This window comes from Hyalella azteca, unplaced genomic scaffold, assembly GCF_000764305.2.
Source record: "Hyalella azteca isolate HAZT.00-mixed unplaced genomic scaffold, Hazt_2.0.2 contig12078, whole genome shotgun sequence".
In the NCBI taxonomy this organism is placed as follows: Eukaryota; Metazoa; Arthropoda; class Malacostraca; order Amphipoda; family Hyalellidae; genus Hyalella; species Hyalella azteca.
In genome coordinates this window covers 450940-472087 of record NW_025942046.1, presented here as the reverse complement: position 1 = coordinate 472087, position 21148 = coordinate 450940, and the positions used below count along the sequence as shown (strand labels likewise).

The 21148-nt window shown below is 38.2% G+C and overlaps 1 protein-coding gene across 1 annotated transcript in view; it reads left to right on the top strand.

Moving 5' to 3' along the window:
* Positions 1 to 3532: 3532 nt before the first annotated feature.
* LOC108666673 (cardioacceleratory peptide receptor) overlaps positions 3533 to 21148 on the top strand; it is a gene marked incomplete at its 5' end in the record, with an annotated part of 30497 nt that continues 12881 nt past the window's right edge. The window contains 4 exon segments of the mRNA XM_047883133.1: positions 3533 to 3664; positions 5108 to 5211; positions 10946 to 11039; positions 19176 to 19271. Coding sequence (XP_047739089.1) covers positions 3533 to 3664; positions 5108 to 5211; positions 10946 to 11039; positions 19176 to 19271 — 426 coding nt within the window.

Genomic DNA, 21148 nt, shown 5'->3' with positions numbered 1-21148 from the left:
TGTGGTGTGGTGTGGTATGGTGGTGGTGTGGCAAAGTGGTTGGTGGCATGGTATTCATCATTTCGGTTTGACATGTGAGTGGCATTGGCTACGGCGTTAAAACAAGCGAGGGAAAATACATTCTGGGCACGTCAGTTTTTCTCGCACATCACAGCCATCACCGGTTGACACTACAAAAACATGCGTGCAAATATGCCATAGCAGGTTATGTTTAAACTTAAACCCCCGTCAAATGTAGATGAGCAGGCTTGAGAATAGAAGCTAGTGTTCCATTTATGGCGTTATTATTTCTCTCTCGAATTCATTACATTTTGTATTCATTTAAACGTAAAAATGTCACCATTCAATTCATAAAATGATTTTCAAATTTCTCTCTCTCGATTTACAAAAATGATTAATAAATTACTTTGCAATTCCATGATTTTGCCAGAACAAAATTGAATCAGAAAAGTAATGAAGTGACGAATTTTTAGATTTTCATCCCTCAAATTTTAGTGAAAATTACTAGAAACAAAAAATGTTTCTCTGCATGCCCGACAAAGAGAAAAATTAATAAGAAATAATAGGGTAACATGGGGCAAAGGGACCACTGCGGGTCACGGGCCCACAGCGGGTTTCTCGCTAAGTATGGCAGATATTGGTCCGTGTTCTCTACCGCCGGTCCACAGTTTCACTGGGATGAAGTGTATGGCTCTACGTTTTGCTAAGAGTTTGCGTTGGTAAGTTATTTGCGAATAACTGTTTTAGCCCAAAATAAAAGTTTTTTTGCGGCTAAATAGAACTATTTTCGATTAATGTATATGAAGCTTTTGAAAGTACTATGAATTATATTTTGAAAAGTTTCTTTATAGGGATAATTTTGAGTTCAAGTTTTGACTATTATAGCTTTTAAAATAAAATGTTGACACGATATAAGTGAAATGAAACCTAGTGTAGCAACGGGCCCACGCGTGTCACGGGGCAAAGCGCCCATGGTGGGCTCAATACCCCTCTGTGAAGTCTTGTGTTATACTTCATTAGATTTGTCTCAATGAGCTCTTCAAAGCTATGACTAGCTTTTTGAATTACAAATTATTGTGTGATTTTTGTAGTGTAATTTTTTATTTTCCTCCTCAAGCAGCAGGTTCTAATTTTTAATTACTCGTATTTAATTACTCTAATTACCTTATCTTTCTTTCACGCTTACAACGCGATTGCAAGAAGTCAATATATAGCCAACTGTTCGCAAACTTAACTCCAGTATGTCTGGAGTTCTTTGTTTAGGACGATACGAGAAATATAGCCTATCCCTGAAGATGCGGGAGTAGCAATAGCTACGCGCATTTAAAGATAAAAAAATAATGTTTGGGCTGACATGTACAGATGTGATGAGAATTGAAATCAGTGCTGCTGAGCGACAAATTTAAAATCGCTCATTTAACAAGCAAAGAGAAAATAGTAATAATGGCTGGCAGGGATTGGCTGAAGAATGTCGATCATGGAGCGGCACAAGATGAATATTCGCATTCCTGAAGCAATTAGTTTGACACGAGTTGTTGAATCTTTACTATGAAAGGTGATTTCAGTCAGCATCAACGAGCCAAAAGTTTGAGTTTTTTTGGTGTTTACTGAAATCACGAGTAAGTACGAATTTCCTGCACATAATATCTAGATTATGGACGAAACTGGAATGAAGTTTTTTCTGGTCAAGTAAATATATTGTTTCTAGTCATGGATACATTTTTTATGTCGAGGATGAATTTTAATGGCAAAGATATTTTTTCGAGTCAAGGATATATATATTTTCATTTCAAGGAAAGATTTTTTCACGTCAGTGATGGACTTTTGTAAGCCAAGAATATATTTTTGTCAAGTTAAGGATACTTTTTTCAAGTGGTTAATAAATGAATTAATGTAGTATTTTTATTAAATTTTCATTTTTTAAACTGTAAAGTGTTGTTTTATCATCTTTAAACAAAATATATGCTATTTGGGTAATGGGACCACCGGTGGGAGACTTGCTCCAAGCCCATGGACCCAGTGCCCCAGGGGTGGGATAATGGGCCCATTTGGCACTTTTTACAAAATAGTGTTTCATTAAAAATTGAATAACTCTATTGGCGTCTAATTCACATCATACATTCCTCATTAGTTGTAAGTTTAAAGAAAACAAAGAACTACTTCGTATCAATTAAAACCTTTTCAAAAATTTAGTTTAAAAAATCAGTTGGCCCGCTGCCCCGTGTTTACTCTTTTAGTGCTTATTATAGATAATAATTATATTCCAGTGCAAGTATTTTATGAGGTAATTAAATAGAAATTCCAAGAAAAATTCACCGACTGTGCTGTATTGTCGAGTGCTTTTAATGACGTCTAGCAATTAAATTCGTCATTAGCAGTGACATAAATACTCACAACATGAGAGCTGATGATGACGCCATTGTTATTTCGGGCTCAGAAAAATCACCAATTTCTTCGAATGATCATCTCAGCAATTCCAGGCGTCATTTAAATTTCGTATGGAAGCCAAACGTAACAGCTTTAACGCTGGCTGCTCATGCAAACAAATTAGTATTCCTGCTGGCAATGCTATTCCTACCGGGAATGCCATCTTAATGGGTCACCACAGGAGCTAGGCGACCTGTTTTGAACGACGTGTTTTCACGGAACTGGACCAAGTAATTATGGCAGCGGGATTATTTCAGCTTGCTTGGCATTCTTGACGCGATCAGAAGCGTGCGGTGAGACCGCATCTTCATTTGAATGGCGGCGGGCGAGATGGGCTCGAAATTGTCAGAGTTTGTACGGCCGCGGCATGAGGTCAAAAATCCCTCAGATCTGGGACAGGGCATTGCGACGAGTCATTGAACAATCGGGCTAGTTGTTTCAGAGGAATAAAGTTCGAACCTTCGTTTGGCTTTTCATACACCGTGGAGGGCCAGTGTAATTAAATGTGGGGTTTGATATATTCTACTTTACTGGGGAATTTATTGGGGAATTCGAAGTTATTTTACATGCAATTAGAGTCGATTAAACTTTACTTAAATGTGGCAATGGAATTTATTAATAGATCTACCATAGCGTTGACTCATAAGCATTAAATTAAATAATTCATATTTACTTTAAAGAAATTTCAGTTTTCAAATTCAATCTTTCATCAAATATGAGTGAGTTTCCTTAGTATCCTTAGTATTTGTTTGCTTGCCTGTTTTGGGATCGCATAATATCCAATAACCCATGCAGATGACGAATAAAATAAATTTTGATGAGTATTCCACTGTAGAATTTGAGTTCGCTAATTAATTTAATCCGATTTAATCCGAAGATCGATCTCTCGTTCTCGAGCTGATGACGGCACAAGTTTGATTTCATCCAGCAAGCATACCTAATGACTCCATGAAGCAAATGTAATTTATCTAATTCTCTACTTCTCAAATTAACTTGACCAGTTTCAAATTTTTCCGAAACAAATTCATTATGACTAAGTTTGAATTATCAAAAAGGGCAAAAAATTGGCTACTCATTTATAAATATAATTCTGTTGCGCAGGCAGAGCAGTTCGCGGTGCTGTGGCTGCTGCTGCTGTCCATCGTGCTGGGCAACGCGGCGGTGATAGCGGCGCTGCGGCTCTCCAAGGCACGCAAGTCTCGCACCAACTTCTTCATCATGCACCTCGCGCTGGCAGGTGAGTAAAATGCGTGAATTGCGTGAGTAAATGAGGGATCCAAGGCACGCAAGTCTCGCACCAACTTCTTCATCATGCACCTCGCACTGGCTGGTGAGTAAAATGCGTGAATTGCGTGAGTAAATGAGGGATCCAAGGCACGCAAGTCTCGCATACCAACTTCTTCATCATGCACCTTGCACTGGCTGGTGAGTAAAATGCGTGAATTGCGTGAGTAAATGAGAGATCCAAGGCACGCAAGTCTCGCACCAACTTCTTCATCATGCACCTCGCGCTGGCGGGTGAGTAAAATGCGTGAACTACATGAAATTCAGGAATTCGCTGAGTGATTCTAATCGTACAAGTCGGCGATAAATTTCTTCATAATGTATGTTGCGCTACAATATATCTCCGTTGTAATTTAAGATCCCAATTGCAGCCGTAACCCTGATTGGTCTTGATAAACTGACTTGGTAAGCACCGTATGCAAGGTGTAGACAGCGGCCTCATCTCAGCCTCGTTGCAATTAGCTTGCTTGTAGTGCAAGCAGTCTCAGCTCTCATGCCCATACTTTTGGCCAGTAAACATTCATGTTGTACTCAGCTATTGAAATAAGCTGCAAAGTTGGTCGGACTCTCATAGAAGTTTGGGAAAGAAAAGCTAGAATGACTTGAATTAAACGAGCTCAGTAAGGTGGATTGTTTGCTCCATTCTATTAGGCAGCGCTAGTTTAGAAACTCCCGTCTTATTGATCTTGCAATTTATTCGCTTGTGAAGCGAGATTCCATAGCAAGAATCGTGCCACGGCATAGCTGGAAGTTGGAAAATTGGTTTGTTAAGGATGGTCATTACTTTACCTCAAAGTTTGAAGGCGAGCAGCTTGCTGAGAATAGACTAGTGCAACAGTATCGAGATCAAACTTATACTCAGAAACAACGCTCGGCCTGGCCGCAGACAGGAATATGAGATGATGAGGAAACGTATCCTAATATTTTCGAGTAGATGAGTAAAATGCGCAACTTGCGTGAGTAAACGAGGGATCCTGTCTACGGGTTAAAGTTGGGTTCTAACATATCTTCTAACATAACATTGTCTTCAGCTTGAATGTTAATTTTGAATCCCATGCACTTTTAATGACTGGGCTAATAATTCTGAGTTCAAGATAAAATGGCCTTTACTATCTCTATTGGGGTGATGGAATTATCGTATTGGCAGATATACTATAATATTTATTGGTAGAAATAAAATCTAATATTTCGAATGAAAATTTATATAGGCATTACAATTAAGTTTTCAAAAGATCATAAAATTGTGATCTGAGTGAATGGTGATTTTCAAGGAAATGTCAAGGTATATTCCAAACATCTTTTCTTTCGCTGTGAAATTGTCTGGTGTATGGTCTAAAATGCAAGTGATGTGCCAGCTGTGAATCCATTTATTTACATCATGATCTTGTGTGGCCAGATCTGCTGGTGGGGCTGGTGAGCGTGCTCACGGATCTCGTCTGGAAGATCACTGTTGTTTGGTATGCCGGCAACGCGGCATGCAAATTAGTTCGCTTTTCTCAGGTGAGAAATTAACCTATATTGATGGTTGTTCAGCAACATTGTGATTTATTTAATATTAAATCCTGCATTTTGGGGTGCTGGACGTGCTAATTATAAAAGGATTGCAGGGCACCTTTCTTCAAATAATATCGTGGAGCAATGCTATCTGGATCAAAAATTTTCCTATATTTAGTCGGAAAACATTGAAGCTGTGAAAAGCGGGGATGGAAATGAGGTTCTTTCCTAGTCTAATTATATGGCTAGCAGGAAAGACGTTTTGATAACAGAAGTATAGAATTTATTCCAAACATATTTTATTTATCTATCCCGAGGAAAATAACTCAAGAATTACCCTGTTAGTCTAAATTATGTTTCAGAAAATTGGTTTTTGTGTATTTTTTGTCACAGGTCTCTAAATATGTAGCGATTATTTGTATACCAACGATCGTTCTGTGATGCATGTTACTGTCAATTTTACACGTTGTAATCCAGCGTCCCTGTCAGCATGAGGTTAGAAAGATACGAGAAGGTCATCAAATCTTAGGGATTATCTTTATCTCGGACAACGCTGGGATTACCCGCCATTATCCAATAAAGAAGAATGAAGTGCGAAAGAATATTTGCCTGAGACGCAAGCAGATCAATATTAACTCTGAATTAATGTTAGAAAAACAACGCCACAAAGTAAAATAAAGTAAGATTTTTTTAGAAGGATATTACCAAAAAATTTGAACTAATCCCAATTTAAAGTCGGATTGAGTAAATACGTAAATACTTATAAGCTTTATCGGAATTCAAATTGTAACCAAGAATGACTAAACTGACACTTGTTTACCTGGCTTGAATCACTCGCAGAAAAAATGGAGTGTCATTAATAGGTAAACGTGGGCCAATATCCTCCCCGGTGGCAATATACGTCAAGTCTTACAAGTCTTCATATCAAGTCCTTATAAATGAAGAGCCTTCCGGTTATTTCCTTCCTCTTACCAATGGACGCAATATCGCTCTCTGATATCGGCTTATCGTGAATAAGTATTACATATTATTGCTAATACAAATATGTTGCTGGTATTATTATTAGCATCAGCGTCACTTATGAATACATTCCGATATTGAAATGCATCGGACATAATTTAATTGTTCTTAATATAGGCCTCATAACTGACATTTGTGGCTTGCTATCTTATAGATATTCTTGCACAATATGCTGCATAGATAGCATTTGTGCACTTGCACCACAAATTATGCATAATAAGAGATTGCAATAACTTTTCTCTCGACACATTTTGCGTTTGGCATCGAAAGGGTGGGTGAGCTCAGGAGAGATTAATCGATAATTCATACCCGAGGTCTGGACTCATGTTATTGGTTTACCATGTTCCGCAACCGCGGATATTGTACAGTGCGTGCATTATTTACCGCAGTCGCCAGATGCGACTTGCGACGAGCAAGGCCTATATTGATTCTCGATCGCTTTCTCCAACTTCAGAAGACACTCTAACAGGGATCAGTTGAATGTCTGAATATATTTTTCAGCATAGTGTTTCACGAGATGACTTTTAAAAACCCAACCAAAGGCATTCTATGGCTGAAATTCTACCAAACTCCCTGGAACACCAAAATCGAAAGTTTAACATCCCTAAAAAAATTATGTTGGCAACTCTCATTGCAGCAAGACATCGTTGGAGCAAAAATTTGCAAATAAGTATGAATCAAATCTAGAATTAATATTTTTATTAAATTATGTCCATCTGTGACTGACAAATTTGTTTATTTTCACGTGTGTAAGCACGTGTTTTCATTGAGGTTAAGCAGCGCCTCTGAGCAGTCTTTACTGGGCTAGTCTCGCCCGCTTAGCCTTGCACGCTCGAGACACGAGCCTTGCTGTCAGTGAGGAGACTAGCATAACATTCTTCGGAGATCAGGGGCCATACTTTCAAAACTCGCTAAGTGAACGTAAGTACTTACGCTCTATTTTCTTGCCTATGATTGGTGGATTTTGCTTGAAAGGCCGTCAATGATTGGCTGATGAACTCACGATCTCTTAACTTTTTTGAAAGTATAGGCCCAGGAACGTCCGAACAGCTGTGCAATGATCGTGAGGTGGCTGTGCAATGATCGTGAAGTGGCTGTGCGATGATCGTGAAGTGGCTGTGCAATGATCGGGAAGTGGCTGTGCAATGATCGTGAAGTGGCTGAGTGGCTGTGCAATGATCGTGAAGTGGTTGTGCAATGATCGGGAAGTGGCTGTGCAATGATCGTGAAGTGGTTGTGCAATGATCGGGAAGTGGTTGTGCAATGATCGTGAAGTGGTTGTGCAATGATCGTGAAGTGGTTGTGCAATGATCGTGAAGTGGTTGTTCTATGATCGTGAAGTGGTTGTTCTATGATCGTGAAGTGGCTGTGCAATGATCGTGAAGTGGTTGTGCAATGATCGTGAAGTGGTTGTGCAATGATCGTGAAGTGGTTGTGCAATGATCGTGAAGTGGCTGTGCAATGATCAAATGGACGCAGTGCTGTGATCATGAAGCAGCTGTTCAGGGATCGTGAAGTGGCTGTGAAATTATCATGCAGTGGCTGGGCAATGACCAACAGAACGCTGAGCAATGACTATGAAGCAGCTGGGCAATGACCAAAGGATGCTGTGCAATGAACAAAGGATGTCATGCAATAAGCAAATGGACGCAGTGCAGTGAACATAAAGCCGCTGTGCAATACCCATAGAATGCTGTTCGTTGATTATGAAGTCCCTGTGCAATGTCCGACAGGACGCTGTGCAGGTATCTTGATGTCGCTGTGCTATATTGCAACGCCTCGATTTCATTGCCACGTTTCATCGGTCGCATCTCGGAATTGTGTAAATGTTTCAGAAATAAATCGCGCAATCGATTACACCAGACAACATTTTTTTTGTGTGGCAGAACAGGAATCTATTTATTCTTGTTCTCCACGATCGTTGTATTCAAATATCAAATTGAAATGGCTGTGTTAGCCCTAGGTTCTATTCAACGTTTAGATACAATTTATAATGTTTGGGCATGTATAAATGATAGCGTACAATACAAAAGTTGAGTTCACGTTAGACCCAGCTTCTATATACATTCTCTTGTATCTGCCCAGCAGTCATCTACAATCGACGAGAAGCTAAATTTATCCTGTTAACGTTTTCGATTTTATGACTTTAATGAAGCAATCACCATGCTCATCGCTTACGTCCTATAAGAAAGAAACTTATTACACTTGTTAATAAATATGGTACCAAGTGAAATACCAAGTAACCATGCAAGAAAGGCTCAATTTTAAATAGGAAAAACTCAATCAACCGTACACTGAAATTAATGTCTATTCGGTTTTATGGAAATCGCTTAGCCTTCAAGCCATCTAAGTCGAAATTGTTTTGAAATAAAAATCTATTCTCTTCACCAGCAAGGAATATTTTCTTCGAATTTTTTTGTCTATCATATCACATACGCAGTATTGAGGTCGGGTGCATCCCTGAGATGAATCTCGAGCCCAACAGGTTCTGAATCGCACTCAGGTTGCGAATCTCTTTCAGATTTTTAGTCTTCCTCAGGTTTTTCACTCTGCGTTGCAGCAGGTTTGCAGTCTTTGCTGCATGATGAAAAGACTCAAGGTTATACGAAAGACTAAAAATCCCTAAGTTTTGATATCGAACTTTAGAAATAAACCCCCGAATTGAGATCAACGGTTGAAGTTTTCAGAGGTCTTGAGGTACACTGAGTTCACCAGGGACCATTTAAGTGTGGTAATCAATGGACGATTGAGAACTTCGTGCACTATCAAGAGATTTTGATGCAAGTGAACTTGACGCGGGTGGCTTTGCAATATTATAATTCTAGATCGTGAAGTGAAAATAAGTGTCATGTTGCCTCGCATTATCTTCAACGAGGCTTATAATTCGCTTCAAAATTTCACTTAACCACAGCATTAAAAATTGAATACTATTACGAATGAGACAGTCAGATATCGATAATACAGAGGTATATGGACTTGACAGGAATATTTTTGTTCAACAGTAAAATATTACAGAAGCAAAGGAATGAATCAGGTTTACTCATTGCTTGTAAGAAACGTCTTATACTTCAGGGTTTGCGTTCAGTGATTCTAATGTAGACAAATTACAAAATATAAACATAGGTATTTTGGCCAGACAATTTCGGGCACCACCGGAGCAGTGCGAGTTACTTTTCCATGAACCTATAAATATACAATCATACCAGTAGCTAATTACCTTCTATTTCTTTATTCCTATTATCCGAACATTTGTTTCAGCGAAGAATAGTCATGGGATGGAAGCTGATGAATACTGATGAAAACTAATGAATCCGTCCACATTGGCGTCTCACATGCAGCAACATCGCTTGGATTCCATTACTGAATCGCGGATTCAGTAATGGCCAATCCTAATGATTGACAAGAAAAGGATTTTTTTACATTCCGTATGTTTTAGCCAAAATTTTTGACATTTGTATCGTCGACACAGCCCGGCGAAGAGCACTAAGCGACACTTGCGGCGAATGAACTGTTACCGTTCGCAACAAGTGGTTCCTTAGTGACATATGTTGGCAAAATCAGGTCAATAATGTTCATTGATCTCTGTTTCAATCCAATGCCAAATGCGCTTAAAACCATAAAAATACCTGAATTCCTCAAATATCATCTGGATTTAATTCCTTGCACAACTTATTCCGCTTCGTGTCAAATTCAGAAGTATAACATTTTATACTCTAAACCTCCAAGCAATATACGATGTCAAAAACAGTCCCAGCTTACGGCATTGAGCCGAGATTTAGCTCGTGAATGCTCACGAGTGCAAAGATATTTTTTATTAAAATATCACATGAGACGATAAGTGCTTAGATCCTTTTCGAGACTCATCGTTAATGGCGGCTAGAGCGGATTTAAAAAGTTTTCATCGTTGCCCTGGCAAAGGTATATCAGTCGAGTGGCATATCCGAGACTTATCAAAGTTTGTCCCACCGCGTCTGGCGAGACATGTTGCATCGAACGATTGAAGTTATCAAGAAGAAACATCAAAGAATCGTAAAGGTCACATCATTTCGTTGATTTCCTCGGCTTTCGTCGAACGAGTTCGATCTTTCGGTTCAGTGCCACAGAGAGACGTGTTCTGACAGCGAAAAATTTGTTTTTGCGAACTGAAATGAGACCGCGGACTTGAAGATTGGACAAATTTGACTTGACCTTGTGTAATGAGAAGGGGATTTGGCCATGTGAATATACAGACTTGCAGTTTAGAACTTGACTGTGATAGGACATGCCGTTGAAAATTGGACTTTTTAGTGATGAGACTCTCGCTTGGAAAAATAAAGTTTTTCTTACAGTCGAGTCTTGCATAATCAAATGCACCGACTGAATTCTAATGACTGAGACAGGATACCACTGTTGAATTCCCTACCAGCATGAATTATTCCGAGCAATAGTACTATTGAGTGTAATACACTAGAGATTAACATTCAATACACTAGAGATTAATGCATTCAATTGTACTATTGAGTGTATTACACTAGAGATTAATATGATGAGCATTTTAGCGCATTTTCTCATTTATGAAAAAAATGCAGTATTGTGCTCGCCATGTTCGTCTGTCCGTCCGTCCGTCTGTCTGTCCGTCTGTCTGTCCGTCCGTGACTTCACGTTTTCGTCGACGAGAAAATGCGCTCTCTGTCACTCATTGCAGTGAGTACTAAGTTATATTTTTTACATGTGTTATCAGATCCTGGTGACGTACTCGTCAACGTACGTGCTCGTGGCGCTCAGCATCGACCGCTACGACGCCATCTCGCATCCCATGAACTTCTCCGGCAGCTGTGAGTAGACCGTCGATCATTATATTGAATCTTATTATGATTATGTTATCTCAAACAATTTTTTCTTGCAGCGGTGAGCGGACCTTCCCTATGATATTATTTATTATTCTAATCAGATTTTATTGTATAATTTCTCCGGCAGCCTGACTCGACCTCCTCCTTTTTCCTGGTATAATAAATTACCACACTGACACAAATAGAGTTGCATCGCCCACCAACTGTGCTGAATAATGAGGCATTAAGTACTGAGACTTTTAATGATTATTCCAAATTATCTGTGATAAATAAGACATTGAGCGGATATAACGATAGAAACCGGGACTTGCTGCGCTGATTTGAGTTACACACCTGAAAAATATTGTTCCTCAATTGATCTAAAGTCAACATGACTCTCTATCTGTTTTCTGTATTTACCTGCGTTTCTTTATTATTTAATAATGTTACTGCATGTGCTTAACGAATGGAGATGACGAATGAATGGTGTGGGATTGAAAGTTTTGTGGACCGGGCATGTGCATGTCTATGGACCTATCATATACGCTGAGCAGCTGCTATAAGCAGCCTCATATACAGTATATAGCAACTATAGTATTTACAAGCCCAAGCAATTCAGATTGAGTTTTTCAGATATGGGAATAAAATTCAATCCAAATTTATTAGTAAAACTTTAAGCTCCAGATCTCGGGCTCCAAGAGCTACTGCAGAAACCAGAAAATCTTATTCGTTAAAATCTTAAAATATATGAAAGTCAAATTCCACACAATATTAATTAATCAAGTACAAAAATACTCTTGATTAGTACATGATGAATTCTTTCTGAATGGCATGGACATGTATAGAAATTACACGTTTCGCATAGTTAAATTTAATTAATTATATTACTCAAATGTGTTTGAGTCTCAGCAAGTGGCGAATCTAATATGGGTAAACTTTATACATTAAAAGTGAATAGTTGTAGTAGTTCATACACTTAGCATATTTTATTTCAGACTTGCTAAAGAATAACACTTTAACGCCCTATGACGTCAGAATTTAAAGATTAATAGATCTCAATCTTGATGATTAACGATTTAAACATGGTCAAAAATAGTGAATTTTAAAATTGGGTCGATTTATAAATTAATGAGACACCGGTCGTTTAATAATGTCGAACTGATAGTTATAGGTATACAATAAATGGAATCAGTTTATTTTAATTTGTTGATACACTTGGCGCAGTTGTTTTTGGAACAAATTTAATACGTGAAAGTCACTGCTGACCTGGCCATATACATAGTATACCAGATCTTAACATGTTCATGAAGAGGAGGAGCAGGTATTACATTAAAATTTTATAATATTCCTTGCACTTCATTACATTGATAGCCTTTTCGTGTCTAGTTCATGACAAGATTGGTAATTCTAAGTGCCAATTACCTATAGTTATTATACTCGTAAATTTGAACTGAATTGGTTTCCCGTTTACCAAAACATTTTATTCATGATTTAACTAAGTGAATTATGACGTAGAATAAATATGCATGCACGATCCGCAAATATTACAGTACGAAAAATTGTCCAAAGGTCCCAGACAACGCAGCTGTTGTTTAATCCATGCATATTAAATTGTCTGCTATCATTTCGATAACTATAATCACCGAAAACCATCCGTATTGCAATCATGTGTACGTTTCGTTTTAATCCGATTAATTTATGAAATGATACATCGATTATGCATACAAAGCTCAGGAATTCGCTATTTCAGGAATTCGCTCATGAAATATATTCGCTCAGGAATATATTTCTACTGCATGCGTGGTATTTAAATTTTATGAAGTTTCCAAATTCAGTGGGAATGGTATGAGCATTCCTGCTGAAATGGTAGATATGAGCATCAATAATATTCGCTGGATATGAATCAGTTAACTAATACTCTTATTCCAAAACCTTCAAAAACTGTAATATTTTTTAAATGTTTCCCCCGTAGAAAAAAAAATGTTCCAAAATCAAAGAAAGTGTGAAGCTTATTGCTTTATATAGTGCGAAAAGTTACACGAAAATTCTTAATTTAATTTAAATTCAACAAATAATTAGACACAATCAAACAACTTGCCGTCAGTTGCATGCACTTCATACTCGACCGGATTTGGGGACCATACGTCTTATTTTTCTACTACAACGTCCAACGTGCAACTCCAATATTGCATGACACGAGTAATTAACGGTCTCGTGCTGTCGGCGGTAGGCTACAGTTCCTGAAGTCTCGAACTGTAGGCGACAGTTCCTGAAGTCTCGAACTGTAGGCGACAGTTCCTGAAGTCTCGAACTGCAGGCGACAGTTCATGAAGTCTCGAACTGAAAGCGACAGTTCCTGAAGTCTCGAACTGCAGGCGACAGTTCATGAAGTCTCGAACTGCAGGCGACAGTTCCTGAAGTCTCGAACTGTAAGCTACAGTTCCTGAAGTTTCGAACTGTAGGCGACAGTTCCTGAAGTCTCAACTGTAGGCGACAGTTCCTGAAGTCTCGTATTGTAGGCGACAGTTCCTGAAGTCTCAACTGTAGGCGAAAGTTTCTGAAGTCTCGAACTGGAGGCGACAGTTCCTGAAGTCTCGAACTGCAGGCAACAGTTCCCAAAGTCTCGTACTGCCTGAGTTCGGCAGCAGTCCCAGAAGAATTGCTAGGACGTCGCAATTTTTTTAAGTTCAGTCATCGCAACTTGAGTGGCGTACGCAAGGAACGCGTCACAAAGTTTTGACCGCAAAGTGCAGTGTCTTCAGTTTTTGCTCGTTAATTGTCAAGATAATACAAGATTTACGTATGAATTGACTTAAAACTTTTCTTTTCGGGCTCAGTTTGAACAAAGTTTATTTTTTAAATGCCTTGGTCTCGTTATTTTATTCTTGCGTTCTTTAATTGTCAAAACAGACCGTAGCATTAATTAAATGGGTAAGAAATTTAAATAGTTACCATAAAAATGATTCTTCTGTATTAACTAGAGTACAGTATTATTAGTATACTAGTATTAACAAGATGTTAATTATTGACTGCAATGAATACGAGAAACGAAGGGAGTACTAGCATGAATGTGTGCTGTAGCGGGCCAGCCTTGGCCGCGCTGTTAGTTTTCTTCAGCCGCCGCACCTCTCTGACGGAGACTGAAGAGAATAAGTATGCGTAGGTAGTTCTCGCGGGAAGCAGCGGAAGCGGATTGCTATTTGCTAGTACTATAGTAGGCAGCCTACCTTTGCTTGAACTACCACACGTTGTAATGTCTATAAATGTCTCTGTGTTTAATGTCTAAATAATGTCTGTACTCGTAAACCCATACGCATTTAGTTTATAGTCCTATGTTGTGGCTGCGGATTCTCCATGAAATTTAAATATACCGTGTGGCCTTTGAAGATTCACTGATCCATATTGATTCATCCTCGTACGTTAGGGCCCGCTTGCAGAGACCCAGTAACTTTGTGTATGGAGCGTAGTTCTCCCGCTACAGTGCTACCAAATAACAGTGAAGTTATTGATGACTGCATGAACATGTGCACCAAACAACAGTGAAGTCATTGACCACTGCATGAACATTTGTCACCAAACAACAGTGAAGTTATTGATGACTGCATGAACATTTGTCACCAAATATGCAAATAACGGTGAAGTTATTGATGACTGCATGAACATGTGCATCAAATATCAGTGAAGTTATTGATGACTGCATGAACATGTGCATCAAATAACAGTGAAGTTATTGATGACTGCATGAACATGTGCATCAAATAACAGTGACGTTTACAACGACTGCATGAACATATGTCACCAAATAACAGTGAAGTTATTGACCATGTCACCCACCATGTATCACCCAATAACCCTTAAGTTAGTAACTGGAATCCTATGTATGAAACTGTGCCAAGTTTTTCTTTTTATACGTGACCTCGATCAGTGTAACTAGACGACCTGTTTAACGTAATCTTTAAAGTATAAAACTGAGAATTTGTCGCGAATGAGGTCAAACTTCATGCGTAAACGGTGCAAAAAAATTTGTTCCGAAGTTAGGTACTGAGTTCTGCAGTTAATTCACTTTTTATAGATGCATATGCGTGTACAGTATAAGCACACGATAAATTCCTCGCAATTATAATAATACACAGATGTTCGGAACGGAAATATGCAGATAAAAAATTTATTAATTGCATGTAACTCAGAAGCCTCAAGGCTATGCATTTTCAATCATTTTGTTTTATGAATGCAGCGATTGACATAAAATTGGAATTACTTTTGTCCCGAGGTTGCACAACTTTATTTGATAAAAGTTCAGATTTGTTTGCGAACTTTTAAAGAAAGATGAGTCATTTATAACTTTTCTTTATTATTTCCTCGCGTGCAATGAGGTCTTCCGATGAAGATAATGGCTGCCTGTATGAGTGCACAATCCATGTAACAAAAGAAGCGAGCGAAGTCAGCGTTATTTTCTCGGGAGTTGTGAATCTAGTTTCTCACGATGGACGATGGCAAGATAACGCTACAGAATTCCAGGAGAATTTTAAAAGATGAAATATTCTCTGTAACAACGATGAGGAACATCGTGAAAGTGAGCTGGTAAGAGCAGTTTTGAAGTCGTTTTAATTTTGGTATAATAAATCTCTCGGTACACACAAGGCGACTATTTCGTGTGTTTGGTTGGAAAATAAAAATACTCCTGCTTACGTGCTTTCGTTGTTTAAATTTAATTTAGAATGTTTCTAATGAAACTCATTTGAAAAGAAGGCTCACAAAAGGCTGGTGAAACGTCTGATCTTTGATGTCACTAATATAACAAGGAATGGTTTGTACTGATCCCTGTCAAAGAGAAAAGGCTGATCTAAACATTTGCTGGGCAATTCAAGGTGCCGGTGATGGGTTCGTGCAACGACATCGCAAGAAACTCATCGAATTGAAAGTTCTTCAACTTGTCAGTCTTCAAGGACCGAAACTTCCAGTTTTCCGATCGAGTGGGAATATTTTTCCGTTCCTAGAACCAACTGTTCAAACTGTAATTTCGCGAAGGAGCTTTTTCTCGATCACTTTGTGCAGTTACCTGGAGTGAGTTCGAAAGAGCCGACAGAAGGCCAATCAAACTTGTTTTCAAAAATGACCAGATTCCTGGGCTGCAAAAGTGAGAGAGGCAGTGGACAGCCAGGTTATCTCTTCAATTGATAAATTACAACACTAGCTTTGCTTCTCTTTCTGCGTCACTCTGATAGTGACGTAAAGATGTGACTCTGATGAAGGAGACGCCATAGTTGATTAAATTGAGTAATGGAAGGCTGCATTAATGGTTTGATAAAATATCCTGTCGTGATATTTTTCGTGCTCCTTCGAGTAGCGGATGTCGCAATTTACAAACATCTGGAGCTCACTTTTGAGAATTATACATTGCTATTCTTATTGGTTAGTTCCTTGATGTAATCTGTATATCTTGCCTCATTATTCCATTCATTTTAGATATATCTGCATACACGCGTCCCACCTTTTCCATTCATTTTCCAAAATTGTTCTTCTCGTACTCACTTTCTCATGACTCATTTTCGGCACTTTAAAAATGTTTATGCATTCTCATATTGATAAATTACAATATAAATTCATTAAACTCTGTGGGTATTGTTTACTTTTTCATTTTTTCATTTATTTAGTATAAATATGCAAGTATGTTAAATAGTTATTTGTTACTGGTTCGATATAAATTTATGCTTTTTTGAGTCTCAAATGTATTTCCCGCCTTTTCATGCGGTTCCAAAATAGAGAATTTATTCAGTTTAATACATTTTCTAATAATTTTTAAACATCTACCAATAAAGACCACTTCAGATATTTTCATTGTATTGTGTGAAGCCTTTCTTCGTTACACGGATACGATGGTTTGAAGGTGCTGCGTTAGAATAGTGGTATGCCACTATGTGGCCTCTAAATTTGACTTTAACGAATTTTTTACAGTTATTTACGACATGTGGCTGAAATCACTGCGTTGGTGTGGTGAGAGCGCAACATGGAAGTTATTGCCAAAAGACTTACCGTGTTGTTCGCTCTCTCCGAGCAGTGTAACACATGTCTTCATCGTGCATATGCGCCTTGTGCCCACACAGCCTTTGATGCGTTTTGTGTGTAAACTCTAAAAATTTACAGAAATGAAATTACAAAATATGAAATAATAATTACAAAATATGTTAGTTGCGATCAAATTGGCCGTGAAAATGTCTGTTTGCTCTATTGGGCATTGATAGTTTTTGATATGAGCGCGGAATACCCAGTTGGATCGAACGATTACAAATTTTTTTTTTCGAAGTCGTTTTTGAACTCAATCGTTGTTCGTATGATATTAAGAGAAATCTTAAAGCGGCTCCGTGATCCTATACAACATCAAGTCCAATTGATGGGAATTTTGTAGAATCTCGTGGTATGTTCATTGTACTGAGTACACTCTAGATGGAAGTCTCAAAAGTAGTTCAGACTTCGAAACGAGCAAATAAAGTTCATGTCGCAAAGAAAAACTATAAATAAATGCCATTATTTGCTCTCATGAAATACTTCTTAAATTGATTATCTACTATAGAATTGCGTTCCATAATACCAAGGCAAAGCATTCTTCGGAGCGTAATGCAATATATTTAACCTTGAAGGGGCGAGGTTGATCTTGCTAATTAAACTAGAGCAAATGTAGCTACATTTTCAAACTCAGTTGATCATTGCTAATCAAACATCAACACTTTTTCGTGTACAGACGCAAACAGATCTGACCTGAAATTTGTTGAGAGGCGATCGATGACCTGTTTAAGCGACCTATTTCCAGGACAACATTGAATTATTGCCTTGCGCCTTTTGCAAAAAAAAAAAAAAAAAATACTCGGCAAGTAGCTAACGAATAAATCTTCATAAATTAATTGCAGGGTTACCCTCGATAGAATTCGGATCATATCAGAGGAGCTTAAATATTCTCCCCGTTTTATGAACCGCGTCTAAAAACATCGAACTCGTCGGCAGTTCAAGCGAGACTCGTTAAAGAAGAGTTTAGATGCGACGCTCCGTTAACGAGGACTCCTCTTTATTGAAGATTATTTTTCGACCAGAACTTCATTTGCTGAGTTTTAATTATGAAAACTAACTTGAAAAAATATTGGAGGGAATATAACATGAATAAGTGCGTCTTTCAGAATTATCTGTTTTATGGTTCAGATGCTAAATCGCAAACAAGGACCGGATGAAAAAAATTTTCAGAAAAAGTGTTATCTTAGTCATATTATGCATCTACTCTGTTCAACAAAAACCTGTGTAGGTATATTGATAGAAATGGATACGTGTCAGTGATGGAAATACAAAAATATATCTTTTTACTCTTTCATTCACCAATTTTTATGGTCACTGCTATCTGTGACTTATACTGTGGTACTGCTTTGATCATGTTTTAATATCCCAGTACTATGACATTTACCTCCCTGTAACTGTCATGGTGTATGCCCCAACCGCGTACCAGCTATGCACTGCCACTATACAGTGCATCCACTGTCCCAGCGTTAAGCTATGCACTGTCTCGGCCGCTGGTGCATTAGTGCATCCACTGTCCCAGCGTTAAGCTATGCACTGTCTCGGCCGCTGGTGCATTAGTGCATCCACTGTCCCGGCGTTAATTAAGCTATGCACTGTCTCGGCCGCTGGTGCATTAGTGCATCCACTGTTCCGGTGCAGTATTGTTCAGTGCCGCAACAGTCTGAAGTCAGTAAATGGCTTAGAATAATGGCAGTGCAGGAACTGCACAATCAATGCTAAGAACTGTAATTAATGTCTGTGGAGAAACTGCACTGTAATGAGTGACTCGCTCCGTAGAAGTGAGTTAGATGATATATAGAAAAACAGACATTGCACGTTCATTGTGTGTACTTAGTACAGTAGCAACTCATGACAGTAGTAACACAGGGCAGTAGTAACACAGGATAGTAGTTGCTCTGTGCTGTATTAAATCAGAACAGTATAGTTACTGTCGGTAAGACTCAAGTCTCACCCTATGTGATGGTCAGTCTATAGTATTCCTTATCATACAACTGTCCTAGAATAAGCTGGTTGTCAGCATGCATTAACTGTCAGCTGAGCGTAGGTGTCAGCACCCAGTAACAGCGCGTGTGTCGACAGGGCGGAGGGCTCGTCAGCTAGTGGCAGCGGCGTGGCTGACATCAGCGGTCTTCGCAGCTCCGAGTTTGTGGCTCTTTCATGAAGCGGAAATCGAGGGTAAGGCTTTTAATTAGTGGACATGTGTTGTTGTTTCCGTTCACTGTTGTTAGGAAGTGAAGCGTTAAGGGGAGCGTCTTGATAAAAAAATGAAGGAATCACGTTTTCTGTGTTTTCATGTCATTTTATTGGGAGAATTATTACAAAGCGGCTTCAACAAACCGCGATGAGGTAGGTATTTCAAGCTACATCATTGAGAGACGTACCATTCGATTCGTGAGAAAATATCTAGCGATAATCCGGCCACTTTATTTTTCCCCAGCCAAAAAATAGGAATTCTGGAAAGCTGGACGGTCAATCGCTAGATATGGTCTTTAGGAACGAAATAATATGTCTTTCGATGTTGTAGTACGTTAATTGAATGAGGAGGTAAATTTTTACAGTGCCACCATTTTTGCAAGTTTCTTTGAACTTCACGTTTTATTTATTTTTTTTTCGTTAAATTAAGGCGAACAAAAAGTTTTAGATTTCTGTTTTACATATATATAATAAATTTCAAAATGATCAGTCCATAAATAATTTTTTATCCGGACGCTCCCCTTTAATAACGAGATCTGTATTTTTATAAGCGTTCACTAGTAAGAAAGTGTAATTTAGGTTTCAAAATCTTTCTACAATATCTCAAAATAATTTTGTGTCATAAACAAATCAGAAATAAAATAAACTCTGTCTAAAATAATAAGTTGGTGGAATCGTGCGATGTCCAATTTATCAGGGAAATTTTCACACAGTACCACGGTTTTATAATTTACCAGTGAAAGTTTAATACAATACCACAGTTTTATAATTTACCAGTGAAATTTTTACGCAATATCACAGTTTCATAATTTACCAGTGAAATTTCGCACATTTTTTCCCAAAATCGCTTTATTAAAAAGTAAAATAGAAAGCTGCTGAACATTAATTTTTATTAATATTTATTTTTTTGGATGCGAATTACGCTGCAAATTTTCACAATTAGGCTTTTTCGTAAAAGAATATAACATAATTCTATATTCCTATCTTCCAGAAAATTATAGGAAATTATGCTATCTATGACTATGCCAACGTAGTTGAAGGATTCCAACCACAATCAACGTGCCAATGATTCACGTGATTTTAATTTGAGCAATATTTAAACATTGATTGTTTACAGTTAAAAACTCTAAACTGCCATTCGTTAGAAGTTAAAAAAATTATTATAAATTTATGGTGAATGTTGACTACATCGATATTATCCACTCAAACTTTCACTGTCATAATTTGACATACCGCGAAATTTGCGCAAGTTGCTGCTAGTGAACACGATTGGTGTCGTGGCTAAAATGGGATCTGAGGGATCGTTATTCAAGCAGCTAGGCCTGGTAGGCTGGATACTCCAAGATTGCTCCAGGAAGTTTCAACTGGAAGTTTTAATTTCTCTTGGGACTCGTAAATCAGAGCTTCTCTGATATATGTATTAAATGTAAAATAAATAAGCTATGCGTCAAATAGGCCTCAGAATAAACGACGCCAATCTCAAAAAGATCTTGAATTTCCTAGGCATCGATTACGAGTCTCATGTGAATGGCGCAGGTAATGCAGTGATGCAATTCCGTAGGTTTATGCATGGAATATGTACAGCTAACTGCATCAAAATTTATTTTTATCGGTATTTATTCGTGGCGCAGAGTGATTTTATTGTTTGGAAGCGTTGGGTTCACAAAAATCATTGACTTCGCAGAATATTGTCCAGGCTCTAATGTGCAGTCAACAGCGGCAGACGGCCACATTAAAGAGCCACATATTGAAGAGCCTCATTAAGGAGCCACGTTAAAGAGCCACATTAAAGATCCACATTAAGGAGTCACATTAAAGAGCCACATATTGAAGAGCCACATTAAATAGTCACATTAAAG